This window comes from Lissotriton vulgaris, chromosome 10 (assembly GCF_964263255.1).
Source record: "Lissotriton vulgaris chromosome 10, aLisVul1.2, whole genome shotgun sequence".
Lineage (NCBI taxonomy): Eukaryota > Metazoa > Chordata > Amphibia > Caudata > Salamandridae > Lissotriton > Lissotriton vulgaris.
This window is the reverse complement of record NC_141698.1, coordinates 853,640,056-853,659,002: the sequence shown is the minus strand read 5'-3', so window position 1 is coordinate 853,659,002 and position 18,947 is coordinate 853,640,056. Positions and strand designations below refer to the sequence as shown.

General features: G+C 47.8%; 1 protein-coding gene across 2 annotated transcripts in view; it reads left to right on the top strand.

The window, feature by feature from the left end:
- ADAM22 (ADAM metallopeptidase domain 22) overlaps window positions 1-18,947 on the top strand; it is a 1,128,810-nt gene that overhangs the window by 746,674 nt on the left and 363,189 nt on the right. For both annotated transcript variants that reach the window (XM_086941795.1, XM_086941794.1), the window contains exon 12: window positions 5,525-5,609. In XM_086941795.1, the coding sequence (XP_086797921.1) occupies window positions 5,525-5,609 (85 nt within the window). The remainder of the gene's footprint in view (window positions 1-5,524; window positions 5,610-18,947) is intronic.

Below are 18,947 nucleotides of genomic sequence, written 5' to 3'. Positions count from 1 at the left end.
TTTGCATAAAGGAGGGGGGCTCTGTGCCCTCTAGACCCCCAGGCACTAAATCACATGCCCCCCTCATTGGGGTAGCCCGCTCTCTTGCAGGACCACCCAGGTGCTGATAATGTGCCTCGATCTGCCCCCGAGACTCTGGGGCTCACAGGAGATTTCTTATACACCCAAAAGAACAGGGCCTGCCCCTAAAGAACTGTGAGGCCCACGGAGGTTACCTCTGGTGCTCTAGAAACTGCTCAACAACGTTGGAATGGCCCGCTGCCAGACGGGGCAGCTCTGACTCTCCCTCTCCCAACCCGGACTCCCTCGTGCTCCACTCACCGGCTGGGGGCGGAGGCAGGATTCTTCTCTTAAGTGCGGCAGCACTTCTCTCGCGGGGCTTCCCTTTTCTCCTGGGAGCCCCGCTCTGCCGATGGTGGCCTCAGCCGCATTTAATCGTCACCTGGGCCCCCTACTGGGACCTGGGACTTCGCTCCCCAGAACTCGCGGAGGCGGGATCGGTACCCGTCCTCTACGCAGACCGGCATGCTCTCTTTCCCGTTCTGCTGCACTTCTGCCTGGCGCCCTGCCCACAGTCAGGCGGGCGCCGGGCTTCCTCTTCCAGCGATCGGGCCGCAGCGGTGAAAAGAGGTGTGGCTCTAGCTTCAGTAATTAAAACAAAAATGCGGCAATGAGGGGTAGGCTCCCTCCGAATTAAAAATATAAAACGTGGTGGGCGGGGAGGAGCCAAGATGGCGATCGGTGCAGCAGTGTAGGCTCCCGGCTCTGTCAGCTCCCGAGCCCGCAAGACAATACTGCCCACGATCCTGGCATTGCATGGCAGCGGGGCGACGGTGACAGCGCGCAGATATCGCTTGCGCGATCCCGGCGCCTCTACCTGCTTCACGGACGGAGATATTTACGTAATTGGCTGATGGCCTTAAACGACCCGGAGCCAAGACCTCGGTTGGTAAACATGGCCGGGCGCTGATTCATCGGCGGTGGCCAGCTGGACCTGGGCGGAGTCCCCCAGGCACGCGAGGAATCGCCCTCATCTACGTCTGTGGAGGGTGTTGTGATTATACTTGGATGCGGAGGGGAATGGATGACCCCGAACAGTGTGGGTGCCTGTGACAGAATGCCCATGCGTCTCTATTGTGTGGAAGAATGCCTTCCCCAGCACTTGATGATGGCCCCGTCCATTGTAGCGCCGCTGAAGACTCGGACACTGGTTCAGCTATTGTTGCCTCCTGTGACTGCTTCCTCTTTCCTCGCCCCTGTGCTTCTTTTGGGGAATGCGTCCCCTGAATTGGAACGGGGAGTGCTGGTCTTCGGTGAAGGGGACTCTGTCGGTGGTCGGCGGCGTCCATTTTGTGCCTGCAAGTTGCGCCTCTGCCGGGCGTGGACATTTTGTCTTCATGTGTCTGCCGAGACGGGATCCTCTCTGCGTTGCGGGCATGCCACGGGGGACTTGTACGAACAGGCCAGGGCTAAGTGGTTCTTTAATAGTTGATGTCTGTGTGGCTGGTGGGTGGAGCGGGTTGGCGAGTTCTTAAAATATACTTAATAGCGCAATGTGTAATGTTTCACCCCTATTTTTACTGCACCAAGTGATTGCTGCTTTGATTGTCGCTTTTGGGGTAGAGACTACGTTCATGGAAGGGGAGACCGGGAGCCTATTGGGATGGCCCTCCTCCGGTATTATATAACTTTTTTCTTTTTCCTTTCTCTTTTCTGTACCTAAATTTCGGGTTCCGTTCTCGGGCGACAGGCACACTGCTGGGGGGGGGGGTAGGCCGTAGCCTCTGCATGCGTGCAGGGTGGGGGGTTGGGGGGCGGGGTTTTTTGTTTCGTCTTTGTTTCTATGGGCCTCGTTTCTTCTCTTCTCTTTTCTTGGTTCTTTTCTTTTTTCTTTCTTCTTTTGGGTCAGTATGGTGATTAGGTGTAGCGTTCGCTTATTGTTTCTGTCGTTAGTGTTACCGGGAACATTAGTTAGGATGTTCCACGCTAATGGGGTGGGTAATGGCCAGTGCGTATTGTGAATACATGTTTTTATCCTGATAAGCGTATTTTTCAGCCGATCTTCTGATTGTGACTCTTAGCATTGTTGATAACCTGCTGTGTTCATTGCCCCCTATGTGCTTGCGGCGGATTGCATGGCGTCTGATCCTTCCTTTCTTATGAATTTAAAAAAATTAACCTAATTTATCCTGTACTCGGCGGTCGCTTTTTCCATATCTGTCATTTCGAATACTAGCTGTTTTTTATCTCTAGGGACTGCTGAGCTGTTCTATTGTTGCTTTTTGTGCTATAAACTGATTTCGAGGCCGGCCAGAATGGTTGTAGGCCCGTACCTGTACGCTTTTGTTGCACAATAAAGGTTTCCAAAAAAAAAAAAACGTGGTGGGCACCAGCCATGAAAATAAAGCATGAAGCAGGGTGGGCACCCGCAGAAGGCGCCACGATGCGGGGTGGGCACCAGCCTTCACGTTAAAAGCAAAACTCAGCAGAAACGCAGGGTGGGCACCCGCAAAGCATCCAAAGAAGGCAGGGTGGGCACCCGCCATTAAGGCATAACGGGGGAATCCCTACGATTAGGATTTCCTCACCAAGGGCTGCAGCTCAGCGCTGCGCAGCCCCCAGGCTCCTTTTCTTTGGTCAAATTAAAAATATAGTGCTCTTCAGATTCAGGAGCCACAGCTCCACAGCAAAAGTCCAGGAGAGGTTCAGGGGCATAGCAGGGCCAGCAGGGAGGCAGTCCCCATGGCCCATAGCAGGGCCAGCCCACAGGGCCCTCCAGCAGGGAGGCAGTCCCCATGGCCCTTCTCCTGGGCCCCAGCAGCAGCAGGCTCCCCCTCCAGTCAAGTAACCAAACCAAAGTCCAAGGAAGGGGGTTCAGGGGCATAGCGGGCCCAGAGGCCAGCACACAGGGTCCTCCAGCAGGGAGGCAGCCCCCATGGCGGTCCCTCCTGGACTCCAGCAGCAGCAAGCCCCCTCCTCCGTCAGGATCAGGAAGAGAACAGGAACATTTTCATGAGGTCACAGCCCCTATATTTATACTGGTAAATACCTTGAGGTTCTGACCATGTTGGCGGCCCTGTGATTGTGGATACCGAGTGACCCATGCCAAATTTAGTGGCCCCTGGGATATTGACTACCCCGAGCTACATGCGAGTAAACGAGAGCACAGACCAGCTGTAAATGAGAAGCAGTTGGCGCCCTGTGAGCTACCGGTGGCCTGCCGCTGTGGAATTGAGTGCCTGGAGTTCTTTGTCACCCTATCCTGAAGAGGCCAGACATGTTGGAAGGCCGAAACACGACCGCGTCAACACTTTCCATAAGGAGGAGTCTTTGTTTTAAAATAATTTTGGAAATTGATGCCATTCGACACACTTGAAGATTTATGTTCTGTGAGGTTTTTGCATTGAACCAGTTGTGTCTGACTACCTCCCAGTGTATCCCCTAGATTGAATAGGAGGGCACTCAGCTTTTGCTGCAATATTGTTTCTTAGGGTGAAGAAGAAAAAGTGTTTTTCATTGTTTTTTTGATTTTTGTATAAAGTGTATTTGTTGTTCATCATCTGTATTTATTGTATATAGGTGTGTACATAGGTATGTATGTATGTGTATAGTGCATAAAATTGCCTTTACATTTTTTTCTGTTTTTCTGTTTTTTGGAGAAAAAAAAGAAATGAGATGAGAATATTTTTGTTTGATTACAATAAATAAAATGTGTAATCATGTCACCTTGTGTTAGTGATGATGTTGATAATGTGTGACTGATTTAGCAGTGGACGTTTGCCACAAAAACAATAGGAGAATTTATAGTCACCTATTAGAAAAATAGTATTATATATTTGTTCCTCCTTTTTCCACTCTTTTCTGTTTTCGGTTAATCCCTTTGTGTCACAGGACAGGGCTTGGGGGATACCAGTCAGAGCTGGTTTAGGGGAGCTTTGGAGCACTTTGTTTTGCTCAGCTCTTCTCTCCTTTGTCAGGTGGGGGCTCAGGGATTAGACGCATTGTGGAGGAAAGGCACAGCCCTATTCAGGTCCAGGTGCAACTCCTCCCTCCCATCTGCATGCAGATCTCTCTATTCACCACTGGGCTGACTCCCCCTGGCTTCTGGAGCCACCCACACTTCTCAGCTCCTGTCAATCACAAGCCAGACATGCAATTCACATCAGGTAGGCAGACACACAGTACACAAAAATACCAACTTCTAAAATTGGCATTTTTGCAACAGTCTCTATAAATCTCCGCACACCATTGCGCAGCATTTATCCTCACGAGTTCATACATTCTAAACTCGCCCCTGCACTCCTCTCATACCAGGAATTACCATGGACACACATATCCCCCATGCATTCCTATGGGAGGGCAGGTCAATCTCACCACACACACTCAGAGAGAGCACACACTTTACACTGGGCCACAGTGCTAAAGTGCGCAGAGACCTAAAATCACTACCACTATGTCAGAGCTCAAGGCAAAAAGTTCAGGGGTGAACCTGCCAAAAGGGTCAATTCCAACAACAACAATTTAGAATTATGTCTTGGGGAGGTACACACCAATATCAATCCAGTTTACTCTATCTCACAATGTAAAATAGTTTCTATAAAATAAATACATTGTTGCACTCAGCAGAATTACAATCTACATTTACTCCAAGTTTGTAATGAAAGGACGTCTCCTTTATTCTGCCCATGCCAGCTGTGTTTCACAAACTCTGTCCTAGAGCTCAGTGTTCTGAGTTTACACCCAGGATTTTTGGCCAGTGTTTTATTACGCACGCAAATTATGTAAGCGTCTGACAAGATGATTCAAGACATCAGATCTTAAAGAAAATGAAAAATATGTGTGATCGTTCTATATTCTAAGAGCCTTTCCAAATGATTGCTGCTCTTAAATCTTGGTGATTTAAAATATAATTTGCTTCAATTATGGAACAAAGCAATCAATTTTCAAATAAATAAAGAATGTAGGATGTTTAGTATATCATACTGTTGAAATATCTCTTCCCCATCTGTGTCCAGTAGACATGTCAATGGCACCTTAAAAAATTTGGCACCTCTATGTGAATGAATACATTGGTCAACAATTGATCGGTAACCACTTACATTTTGCAGAGCATGGGAGCGGTGGTGAATTCTATTTGTTGTTTTCTCGGGTATGTTTGTTCTGTTTGAATTAGAAATTAGGTTTTGTGTTTAAACCTACAGTTTATGCAGCAGATGGTACGTTCTGCAATTGAAGCACACCCATAAATTTTCTTTAGAAAAAACTACAGTGGAATACATTATTTCAGTGAACCTATGTCAGACAGCTTGAAATTACACACCAAATATCAATGTGGAAACACACATAAATAAAAAGTGTTAAAATTAGTGAACTTCACATTTTATTACAAGATGCTTCTCACATGAAATGCAAACAGATGTTTGAATTATTCTTGTTTTTTGATTGAGTTAATAACACCTTTACACAAACATTATTAAATATGGGTGTTAGACTTGTTCACATATCTCCACTTTCACTTCTACAGCGGAAGCCAATTTCAAAGCAGTCGCAGTGGCGCGGCATACATTGGCGGAATGTGTTCGCTGCTGAAAGGTGGAGGTGTTAATGAGGTAGGTGATTATACTCCAATGCAGAATTTGGTAAATGCTTTATTTCAAAGCACTTATGGCTCTAACTGAAGCCTTTTATTTTAGCATTGCTTGCACATCGGTAAAAAAGTAGTTTTGAATATGAAAATAAGCAAGCACATATATCAACCTGACAGAACATGCAATTTAAAATGTTTTACTGTATAACAACTGATGCTTTATTTTTGCTTTTTAGCCTAAAAGGAGTCTAGTGTAAATATCAGTTCTTTTATCAGATAGTCTTGTTGAGTTTTTAAATATTTAAATTGAACTAAAGCTATATGGAGGAATGTTTTGAACTGTTGCTGAACTGCAAAATGTTCCCCTTGAAAGCAAATCCACCATTATATATCTTTACAATGCTTAAATCCAGTCATATCTTTACCTCCAATGAGTTATCACTATATCTTTTAAACAGAGATACAATTATAGCATTAACTATTCATCTCCCAGACTAAAACGGCCTGGGTAATCAAAAATTACGATGGGAAGCCTCGTGAAGAATATATAGTTCAACATTCAGGAAACATGTAATAATTACATTCAATTCAAAATGTACCGACCCTTTCACTCTTGAATTTCATGAAACAGTTTTGCAGCATATGGTTATTTTTGCAGCATACAGTACAACAATTCCAAAGGGTCTACTTAATGCTCTTTTAATATGGTCCACCATTATGACTGAAATATCCTTTCAAAACAAATAAAAATGTGTACAATTATAAATGTTTTCATAGCATGCCTAGTATTTCTAGTGGAGATATACTCTGGGTGACTCTGCTAGCATTGGTTGGCTGTTGCCCTACATGAGTTGATAATTGCAAATCAGACCTGCGGAGTCACAATACAGCAAAGTTATTTCTTTGCTGCAGAAATAGAGCCTGGGGAAAATCGGATATTAATACATTTGGAAGTTCCCTTAGTAGCTCGATGCGATCTCCTCCTAGTGGAGTGGATATTGCTGCGGCTCCCTATAATCAATAGTGAGCCACATTGTGCAATTTACTAGCCCATAGGAAACAGTGGACTCCCAAACGAGCTTTACCATCAGCTCCCTGGTATTCGGAAGAACTTAGAGCCAAAAAACAGGAGTGTAAACTACTAGAAAGGGCATGGCACAAAAACTACGGTGTAACAGATAAGGAAAGATACAAGCATTGTATTGCGATCTATAAACAAATGTTACTAGAAGCTAAATGACCGTTTTTCTCAATGCAGATAACAATGGCCAAGTCCAATTCAAAGGAACTGTTTAATACTATTAAAAAATTGTCTACTCCAACTGTCCCCAGGAGCCATAGCAATCTGTCATTCTGTAATAAAATTGCTGAATTTTTTAAGCACAAAGTTGAAGTTATATTTTCTTCTTCTCTGAAGCCAATAAAATGACACAGCTAAGCTCCAATATGATCAGGCCAGGTAGTAGTGACCCTCTACTGGCATTTTATCTATTTTCATCACTGGAGGTATCCGAGACAGTCAAGGTTTTGACTTCGATCCGCTCAGGAGGCTGTCGTGTCCCACCTAAATTACACACGGACACTGACTGAACATATAGGAGCTCTTTATTAACATGTAGCTCAGTCCCCGTCCCTACACTAACCGACCCTTTCCTGTCTTGACCCCACCTCTTCCCCTCTGCCCACCTAGCTCCTCCCAACCCAACTACTAGATTGTCAACTCCATAACATCTCCCCCCTTCTTAACAAAACAGCAGTGAAAGTGAAACTTAGTCCATTTCTACGATCAGTCTCTTGGGAGGCTGCACTTGGCGTCGGGGTCGAGCCGGTGTAGACACAATGTTCTCTACCACTGGTTCTTGCACCGTGGGAGGTGCTGAGTCAGGTGCGCCAGCCTCTGGGACGCTATGGCTCTCCAGCATGGAAGCTGCAGGTGTGCACTCACGTCTTTCAGGAGGGCATTTCTTAAAGTGGGATGCATTTCGGGTGACTCGCCTGTTCTCCGATTCCGCGGTCACCATGGTGCCCTTTTGCTGCACGATCGTGAGGGGCTCGTCTTTGAAACGACAGTCAGTTTTCTGGCGCTGCTCTTGTTTAACAAAGACCCTATCACCTTCCTTGAGGGAGGGGGACCGTGCCCTCCGTTTGAGATCAGCATGGTCTTTCATCTTCTCCTTGTGGTACTGATCTGTTGCAGCCATGTCCTTGATCTGGTGGTCTGAGAGGGGTTTCTTCAGGGCTCCCTTCCAGGTTGGGATCCGAGTTCTCGGGGTCCTCCCAAGCATGAGAGTGGCAGGGCAGACGCCCGTCGTGGAGTGAGGAGTGGTTCTGTAGGCACAGAGGACTTCATTCAGTGCCGCTTGCAGATCCTTTTTCTCGGCAGTGGCCTGTTGGAAGGTTTTCTTGATGGTAGACATGAACCGTTCAACGGTCCCGTTGGCTTGTGGCCAGAGTGGGGTGACCCTGCGGTGTTGGAAGTCCATCTGTTTCGCGAAGTCACTGAATTCATGCCCGTTGAACGGGGGTCCGTTGTCCGTTTTGATGATTTTGGGAACACCCCAGGTTGCGAAAACCTCCTCAAGTACTTTGAGAGTACAGGTGGCGTTGGTGGAGGAGATAAACTGAGCCACAGGGAATCGGGAATATTCATCCACGATGACGACCACATATTTCCCTGACTGCAGAGGCCCGTAGAAGTCCATTGCAACTTCCTGCCACACTCCGTCCGGTAGTGGGGTCATCTGAAGTGGTGCAGGCGGAGTGTTGGGGCTGGTTAGCTGACAGGGATGACAATCCTTCAGAGTGTTCTCGACTATCTGGTCTAGAGCTGGGAACCAGACACGCTCTCTAAGTGCTCTCTTGGTGGATACGACCCCTCGATGACCCTCATGTGCTAGGTCGACTACTCCTCGTCTCAGGGTGGCTGGGATGACTATCCGGTGGTCCCTTAGAAGGAGGCCATCTTCGGTTATTGAGAGTTCATCAGAGACGTGTCGGAAAGCCTGGAGCTCATTTCTAACATCTGGATTCTCGTCGTCATCTTGCGGATGATGTCTCCACCTGTTGGATAGTATGCGTTTCATCACGGTTTGTAGAACAGCGTCCTTGTTGGTTGCTTCCCGGATGGTGTGCATTGGTATGGCTGGAGGGCGAGCATGACTTGACACGAAGTGAATGTATTCCTCTGCTATGGATGAAGTTGTCACTGCAGAGTCCCGGGGGTGGCGGGACATGTAATCAGCAGGGTTTTCTCCCTTCCCCGGTTTGTGAATAATTGTAAACGTGTACTCCTGCAGCCAGAGGCCCCACCGCTCAATCCTGGGGGGCATCTTGCTCTTTGGGTTCCCGTATATTGTCACGAGCGCCTGATGGTCAGTAATGAGCGTGAAGTGTTTCCCATAGATGAAGATGTGGAAATGCTCGCACGCCCACACGACCGCCAGGCTCTCCTTCTCAGGCTGGGAATACTTCCTTTCCGGATCGGTGAGGATGCGGCTGGCGTAGGCGATGATCCTCCCTTGTTCCGAATCGTCGTCGTACTGAGCCAGGATCGCCCCTAGGCCCACCGGACTGGCATCTACAGTGATCTCTGTCTTCCGTCTGGGGTTGAAGTAGGACAAACAGTCAGACGATTCAACCGCCTGTTTGATGTCTCTGAAGGCGCGCTCGCAGTCCGGGGTCCAGTTGAAGGGCTGGTTGGCCTTCGTGAGGAGCCTCAGTGGGTGGCTTATGGTGGCGTAGTCGCGGATGTAACGAGCACAATAACTCGCCATCCCGAGAAAGGAGCGTAGATCGTTAACGTCAGCTGGGCTTTTGGTGTTGTTGAGCACAGCCACCTTGTCCGGATCGGGTTTCATGCCGCTGGACGAAAAAATGTGTCCAAAGAATTTCAGCGTTGACTGGTGGAATTCGCATTTGTTCTTATTGAGAGTTAGGTTAGCGTCCAGCAGAGCCTGGCAGACACGGTCAAGGGCGATGTCGTGTTCTCGGAGGTTCGTGCCGTACACCAGAATGTCATCACTATAGTTGAGTGAATTTGGGATATGGTGGATGATCAGGCGAATCGCCTCTTGGAAAATTTCAGCTGCCGAGGAGACACCAAAACTGAGACGCTTATATCGGAAGAGGCCGAGATGCGTGGCAAAAGTGGTGATGGGGCGAGAGCTGTCATCCAGCTCGAGCTGGTGGTAGCCCTTGTTGAGGTCCAGCTTGGAAAAGACCGTAGCTCCGTTGAGTGCCGTAATCATGTCGCTCAGGTGTGGGCCGGGGTGTCTTTCCCTCTCGATTGCCGTGTTCGGCAGGCGCATGTCTACACAGAGACGGACCTTGTCGGGAGTCCCCTTTTTTGGCACGATGACCACCGGGGACACCCATGGAGTGGGTCCTTCGGTGCGTTCAATGATGTCAGCATCCAGGAGGTCTTGCAGCTCTTGAGCCACCGCGGGTTGCAGGTGAAACGGCACTCGCCGCGGATGTTGAGCAATTGGCGTGACTCGCTCGTTGATGTGTAGATGTACTTGCCGGCCTTTCAGCTTGCCCAGGCCCTGGAACAGAGCTGGAAATTTCGCAGCGTAGTTGGAGCTGTCGTTCACGTTGAAGAGGATGTGCACGAGGCGCAGTCGCTCAGCAGTCGGAAGGCTTAGTAAGCAGTCAGCATCGGGTCCTTTGATGACATGGATGACGGCAGGGATGGTGATGCCGCCGTGCGTGAGGGTGGTGTCGAACTTTCCCAGGCACGGGAGCGGTTTTCTTGACATCCAGGTGTATACCCGGACAGGTGCAAAGCGCAGATGAGGTTTAGGAACCATGCGCTCGTGTTCGGCAACGGAGATGTAGTTAAGGGATGCGCCACTGTCCATGACGAATTTCGCTGCATGGTTGCCCACCATGATATCAAGCCGTGGGTAGCGTTTGAGCTGATCGTTGTCAGCGATGTTGACATACTCTGTGGTGTAGGACGATCGCCTGGATGAGGAAGACCTGGACTCTCTCGAGGGAGATCGGCGATCCCATCTGGAACGTCTGGATTCACGACTGGAGTGAGACGCCGCCGGGGATCGATCAGGTTCACCCTGAACGGCTCTGACGTGGTGCCGTTTGGTCTCTGTCCTTGAAGACCTTTGCTGGCTGGCACGTCGGTCAGTGCCGCCACGTTTCTCTCGGTGGTAATCACTGCACATGGCCTCGAAATGATTGGATCGTCCGCATTTCCGGCAGCGTTGGCCCATGGCAGGGCATGAGTCGATGTGAGGGTAGTCATACCCGCACCTGTAGCACCGTCTTGTGCGTTCGGGTCGTCGGTCTCTCCTCTCTGAATCTTTCGGCCGGTGATCTGTTCGGCGTCTGAGTGAGAATCTGGATCGGCGTGATCTGTCACGCGGGTTGCCTCTGTAGTCCTGTCGTCCCTGTCGTCGTTCGGAGACACGGTTGGCATGTTCGCGGCTAGTGCTGGGCTTGACTTCGATGTCCGCCGCATTCTCTTCGGCTTGGTCATATATTCGTGAATTCTCCTCGATTTCCGCCAACTCTTGTGGCTTCCTTAGCAATCTTCGCCTCAGTGCCTCTGAGTGACATCCTGAGATTATTTGGGACTTGATGGCCGCATCCGGCGAGAAGTTTGTGAAGTCGCAGTACTGGGACTGGCGCCGCAGTCGGTGTATGAAGGATGTTAGTGGCTCATCCTTGTCCTGGCGCTGTTGATGGAACTTGTGTCGCTCATAATCAACATTCCTTTTGTGCAGGAAACGGTTGTTCAATATGTCTTTTACTTTGATGTAGGTGTCACTGTCGTTGGTTGGGATCTCTCGCACTATCTTGCTGATCTCGCGCCCTCCTAGATTGTGAAGGGTTATTAGTTTGTCCTTGTCTGTCTCGATTCTAGAGCCTTCAATGTAGTCCTCAAAATCCTCCAGCCATTCCTGCCATTTTAGGCCCATGCTACTTCCTGTGGTGATCGTCAAGGGTTCCGGCGCACGCAGATGCGTGCCTTTGACTTCCTTTTTCGTAGAAGGGTTTTGGGCGTCTTGCGCGGGAGGGTTGGACATCTTGGTAGTGGTCCTTCCGGGCTTGCACTTGACTCTGGTCGCGGTCACCGACGTTCACTCTCACTACTGTTTGTTGCAGCTACCAATGCTTGTTTGTTCCACTTGTTAGCACTTGCCTGGCAGTGAGTGCTGAGTTATCAGGACACAGTGCGTTGATTTGGTGGTGCTAGTGTTTGTTTTTCGACCTTCGCCTGACTTAAAGATGGCCGCCCTTCAATCAGATAGGGTTTGTCCCTTGGGCTGCCTGACCTTAAGATGGCCGCCTCCCTCTGCAGTCCACGAGGTTCCTCTCTCTCTCTGGGCACACACACTCGGTGTTGGGGAACTCACGGTTGAGCTGGGCAGACCTCCACTCTCACAGCGCGTTCAGGTAAGGGTTGTCTGTCCTGCGCTGGCCTCGCGCACCGCCTGCTGCTTGGCTGGTCTTTGCTGCCGCTGGCCGATTTAGTGCTGGCTTCTGTGTGGGGCTGCGCGTGCCTGGGGCTCTTCTTTCGCCTCCTCTCGCCTTCGCGGCAGTGCAGGCTCACCTGGGCAGCGTCGGAGTGGGTTTCCGGCCCCCCGTCAGTCTCGGCGCACTGTGGGCTCTTCTGCGCGTCCAGCGCGGGCGGCGTTCTGGCGCTCTTCACTCGGCGCCCTTTCTGCCGCGTTTTCTGCGCTCTGATTCAGCGCTCTTCTCAGGACACATCAGCGCTCGTTCGCTGGGTTGCTGTGTCTCTTCTCGACCCTCTTCCACCTGCGAGGGGAGATCAGGCCACTCCTGGGGGGCTCGTCACCGGCGCCGCAGGGGCTACGTTGCAGCGGAGCTCACTCCACGCTGCATGACGGGGCACTCGTGGGGTGGGGGTTTCTTTCCATCCCACCCTCGTCGCCAGCTGTCGTGTCCCACCTAAATTACACACGGACACTGACTGAACATATAGGAGCTCTTTATTAACATGTAGCTCAGTCCCCGTCCCTACACTAACCGACCCTTTCCTGTCTTGACCCCACCTCTTCCCCTCTGCCCACCTAGCTCCTCCCAACCCAACTACTAGACTGTCAACTCCATAACAGAGCCCTCAGTGATCCTTTCCCTGCCAAGGTCATTAAACAAATACCTGAAGTGATAGTAATAACCCTGACCCCCCTGTTAAACGCTGTCCTTGTATCCGTCATATTTCCCAAAATGTGGAAGCAAGCCTCTGTTCTTCCACTTCTGAAGGAGCAAAATCTGGATCCAAAAGATCCTAACAACTATAGGCCAATCTTGCGGCTTCCTTTTCCCGCTAAGATCCTGAAGAAGGTGATGAACATCCAACTCAGCGCATTTTTCCATCGTAACAACTCTCTGGACCCATCACAATATGGGTTCAGGGCTGATCATAGCACTGAGCTGGCTCTGTTGAAATCTACTGAGGAAATCAGTGAGGCCGTAGATGGAGGAGGTAGTGCAGTTCTGATTTTATCGGACTTGTCCGCTGCCTTTGACACGGTCCTTCATAAGTTATTGATGGACCGGGTGTTTGTGATCGGTTTTGAAGGTCTAGCTTGGAAACTCCTACAGTCTTTCCTAGCTGATAGGTCCCAAGCCGTGGATCTGGATGGTAATTCAGCTAAACCATTTACACTCCCCTGTGGGGTGCCTCAGGGATCTTCTCTTAGTCCAACGCTTTTTAACATGTATGTGGCACCTCTAGCAGGAGTCATTAGATGTTTTGGCATCCAGCTCACATCCTATGCTGACGACACACAAATTGTGTTGCCACTCACTGAGGGAGGTGAGAAAGAGACTGGGGACCGTTTCCATGAATGTATGAGCGCAATATCTGGTTGGATGTCCTCCAATTGTTTACAGCTTAACTCCAACAAGACCGAGGTTCTAAAGTTTGGGAACAACCCACAGGTGTAGACACCGGAGTGGTGGCCTGAAGATTTGGGCCTATGCCCTACACCCACTAAGAAGGCCAAAAACCTTGGGGTATTAGTGGATAACAAACTTGCCATGGGGGATCAAGTAAGCTTGGTGACTTCAGCTTGCTTTATGATTCTTAGAATCATAAGGAAAATTAAGTTCTTCCTGACCGAAAGCAATCTCAAGACAGTGGTCATGGCCCTTATAACATTGTGTTTGGACTACTGTAATAGCCTATATTTAAACATACAAAAACAACATATGAACAGGCTCCAATTAGTCCAAGCATAGAGGCCAGGCTGCTGTCCGGAACACCTAAATTTGTTTCCGTGAAAGGAGAGCTTAAGAAGCTACATTGGCTCCCAATAAAACAAAGAACCCGCTTTAAAGCTTCCTGTATAGTTTTTAAAGCCATTAACGGTATCGGCCCAGACTTTCGTAGGCGAAAGTTTCACTGGTACGTTCCCGGGAGAACGCTACGATCTACCAGTGCTTAACAAGTGCAAGTCCCCATGTGAAAAAAAGTAAACTGGGGAGGCAGGAGTTTCACTCATTGTGCCTCAAGAGCCTGGAATGAGCTCCCCTTCTCCCTCAAAACCACTCCGGATCTCCTCACGTTCCGGAAAGACCTGAAAACATGGCTTTTTTTCACAGTAGCACTCTTTTCAGCTTCCCAGGAAGACCAGTACCTAGCGCCAGAACACCCAAGGGTAATCATGCGCTCTACAAGTGCAAATAACATAACATAACATACCACTAAATATGGGTTGTCCGAAAAACTCAACCAATTATTATTATTGTTTTTGATACCTTGCATACTTTACTTCCAATAAACTTGGCTTCTGAGACTCCTACAGTTAACATACTTTTCTGATAGCTTACCTGATTGCACAAATGCATGGTTTGGGACAACATCTTAGAGGGATATCATTTTTATTTTAGAAAAACTGAGGTATGTAGGACTATTCTTTTTTTTATATATATTTATTTGTTTTTGTCATAATACATAAATAAATAAGCACATCCCCCCCCCTCCCCTTGGTCAGGCAGAAATAAGATAAAATAAATTTCATACAGAATCAAATTATACAATGACCTAATTCATCCATTAAGTCGGTATTTCAACAATTTCTATATTACAAAACGGCAAGTGTCATATAGAGTTAATTCTTGTATTTCATACATTATTACTTTGAGCTTGGCACCATTCCAGCAGCGGGGCTCATATTTTCAACCCTTGGTTACGTTTTCTTCTGCCTTCCCCTTATAAATATCAATTTCACGTCTATAGGTGGCCAATAACCTCGCAAGCCATTGTTGAAATGATGGCGCCCGCTCATCTAACCATGCTGATGCAATACAAATCCTTGGGACGGCCATAGTAATAAACAAAAATTCAGCTCCTAGCCCCCTCAGATTAGAATCTGTGGCCCCTAAAAGGATCATTTCTTCTGTTAGCTTAATAGGTTTTTTCAGCACACTAGAAACAAATCTCTCAATCTCTTGTTTCAAAAGCATTAGACCATTATAGGTGGCAAATATATGTATGCAGTCTGCATTGAAGATTTGGCATCTAGGGCAGCATGTTCCTTTACCCGAACCCCACTTAGCAATTTTATCGGAAGTATAATATAACATAAAGCATGTTTTGTAAAATTAAGCCTGCAATTTGGTAGACGTAAGGCATAATTGTGACATTTCATAGGTTCTAATAAATTCTTCAGGGGGTATACAGATTTTATTATGCCACTTTTGGGCAGTTTTCCTAAATCATCAGGGAAAATAGTGTTTAAAAGAGTATATATTCCACTAATAGAGTTTATCTTTGCGGAGGACAGTTTTTCAAATAGTTCGAACTTTTTGGCAATAAACCCTCCCACATTTCTTACATTGATGTAGTCTCGAATTTGCAGATATTTAAAAAAGTTCCGCCTGTCAATTAGGAATTTCCCTCTGAGTTCTTCGAATGAGAGAAACCCAGTGGAGGATCCCAGGCTGCCAAAGTGTGCTGTTCCAGCTGCTTCCCATTTCTTCATGCAAGTGTCTCGAAATATTTCCGGCAGATCAAGGTTATCTTTAAAGAGTGTATAATAAGAGACGCGCCCAATACCCATCATTTTCCTAATTATTTTTACGATCTTGTATTCATTTAGTAAGGTCTTAAATTTCACTCTTTTATGATAACTATCATACAGATGGCGCCAGAAATACCCTGTACTTTGTTCTCCTATCATTAATTCATAAATAGATGGCTGGCCTTCCCGAGGTCTCTCCTAATCCCTATCAATTTGCAGTAGTTCCTGGCTTATGAGTAATACAACGGCCCAGTAATAAGCTCTCAAATTTGGAAGGGCGAGTCCACCCCATTCCTTAGGTAGGGTGAGGAGTTTATAAGCACGTCGGGGTTGGGTATAAGCCCAGATGAATCTAGAGAAAGTACGTTCCATAGATTTTAGACAGTGATCGGGAAATTCCAAGCAAATGGCTCTGAATAAGTAGAGAAGTTTTGGGAAGAAAACCATCTTCAGGGCGTTAACTCTACCTATCAGAGATAGATGTAAGTTATTTAACTTGTGGAGATCTTTTTGCATAGGCTTCAATATCGGGTTTACATTAATTTCCACCAGGTCTTCTAATTTAGAAGTGATCGAGATCCCCAGGTAGTGAAGGACTGGGTTCTTTAAGACCCAGCGGTGCCAGGGCACAACACCTGAAACCTTCGTGGGTAACCTGCTCCGGCGTACGAATGACAGAGACACGGGACACTTCCTTCGGCGTCAAAGATTCAAGGTTTATTTACTGCAGGGAACACAGAAGTCACGACAAGTACAACACGTGCAACTTGGGGAGACTGCTTCAAATTGGTTCTGTGGATCGCTCCTTTTATACAGATTTTACCCATAAGACAACATGGTACACAAAAGTTTACAACCCGGTTCCCATAATTATCCCCCAGAGGGGTCGCTTTGGTCACTTTGATACACATAAGGTCCGGAACATAAGTGCGGAAACATTTGGCGGTTCCCAACTGTAAAAACCCATCTTCCCAACATTAGTGCATTCCAATCGGCAGTAAAACAGATCGAAATAGGAACAAAGACAGGTGCAGAGGAAGACGGAGACAGTGGGGAGATCGGAAAGGGTGTAAAAGGGGAGGTATCGAGAAACACGAGATACAGGCATCAAAGGGACGTGCCTAATGAGATGCACGGCTGAGACAATAAACCGGCACGGCGAGATGAGCCTCGAGCGGGGCCATCTGCCTTACAGTATCATCCCCCTCGCCATAAAGACACTTACAAGGAACATGTGTCTTCCGCAAATATCTTGGGAGTCCCAGGGTCGCGAAGCAGACAGCGTCCGTTCGCTGGCTACTTGAGGGCAAGAGACAAAATGGATGCCGTATCTAAGATGGAACCCGTGGGTACAGATGAAAAACCCACATAACAAACGAACGGTTTAAGTTAGCACAGCGAAACTGCACACACTTACTAAACTCGTCATTTGCGGTTCATAGATACCAGACTCGACCATATTCGTGCGAGTCAAAAACATCACTTACAATTGTCACGGAACCTCAGACGCTCCTTTTGCCCTCATGTAGGCAAGCACTAGTCGGAATCATATTCGATATTCATCAGACCATCCAGATGTTGTTGTAGCATAGCTCTGTCCAACCGAGTCCCCTTGGTAACAGGTGGCTGTCTCATACACGTCGTAGCACAGAGGCCACATAAGGCAGGACCGCACTGCACACAAAGGCAACACGTGAACAGGAACGCTACAACGACTCCGATGATCATCAGAATCTTCCAACCCCAAGTCGACATCAAGCCCCAAAACCACCCAAGTAGCGTCCAATTCCCTACATCCACGTGTATGGATTCGGAGATCTTATGCAACTTCGAGATGGCTTGATAGACAGTCGGAGCGTTATCAGGAATGAAAATACAGCAGCTCGAATGGATCACCTTACATACCCCACCTCGATCTGCTAAGATCACGTCTAAAACCATACGGTTTTGTAACGTCATAAGTCTATCCGCCTGAAGTTCAGTGGTGATATTACCAAGGGCACTGGCAGTAATATTAGCTGTCGATTCTACCACTCGAGTCAACTGTCTCAGGTTCCTACTACTAACCATAGGTCCCCAAAACGGGAGGAAACCCTTGAAAAAGTCTCCTGCCTCTTGACCGGCAGTATCCTCTTCGCTAATTACGCCTCTCACAACTCTAGTCTTGTGATAATCTGCATCTACAGTGAACGTCGGAGGCAACAAGTTTGCGATGAAGCATGAGCCCATGAAGTCAGAGGGCAACCATGCATATGCACGATCATGACAGATAAAGTATGTACCCTTGGCGGCCAGGAACACAGGGGACGAGACCATCGGCAGAATGTAATTTTCAGTGCAAGCACTCTCTCCAAGTCGGGCTTTCGATCTTCGGCCACGACCTATGAGACAAAAATTACCAATGTGGGGTACGACCCATATCGGAGGCGAGCTTTTAAGCTGCTTTTCACTAGTGAACACACTATATTCACCTCTACTTAGGACCCTATAGGCTTGTACCTCTTCTTCAGGAATAAGCGAGGGATCATAGATATCGCTATCTAAATCCTCTATTGCTATAGACAAAGGTTTTTGATACGAGGTAGGACCAGAGTAGGGGGAACGTGGTTCTGGAATGGGGTGGAAACCCAGTGCGCTTTGAAACATTGTCTGAAATGCTCGAGCAGACCCTTGGGAACTATACGGTAACACCAGATATGGAATTCCCTGATCCGTAGTATGTGGCATCAACCCACACACCCAACAATTAGTAGTGTTAACCACTAACTGATGCTGATGGAGGAGCTGAATAAAGGAATTGTTGCGGAATTCTGCACGTCTAGCCTGCTCGTGTTCAGGTAAGATATGAAAAGAATGAGGAGAAGCAGTGGAGGTAAGTTTAGGGTCAGGGGTAGGAGTAGGTATAGCAGAAGGTAAGAAGTAAGACATCGTGTAATACACCCCACCCGCCAATAATGCAGAAGCAGTCAGAAACAATACGAATATTTGGAATATAAAACATTTGGTACGACTGAGTTGCTGCAGCTTGAATCTATGAGCCTGAGCTCCTTCCAAATCCGTCAGCTTCGAAAATGCCATTCCCTATGACCGTCCGCAACGTTTCTTGACGCACTTCGTTCTGTGTAGCAACAGTCAATCCCTAGGAGTTCCCAGGAACCGACGGTCTTTAACCTAGCGTCAAGACCTACTAACCAGAAGGAAGTACGCGCGCGGCCCTACGGCCTTTATTTCACAAATATATATATATGCAAAAACAATGTTTCTCAGCTGTGGAAGCAAAAAGTGTAAGGAACGAAGCTCAATGAATATGTACAAAATAATTACAATGGTACGAATGTTCAAACTGATCG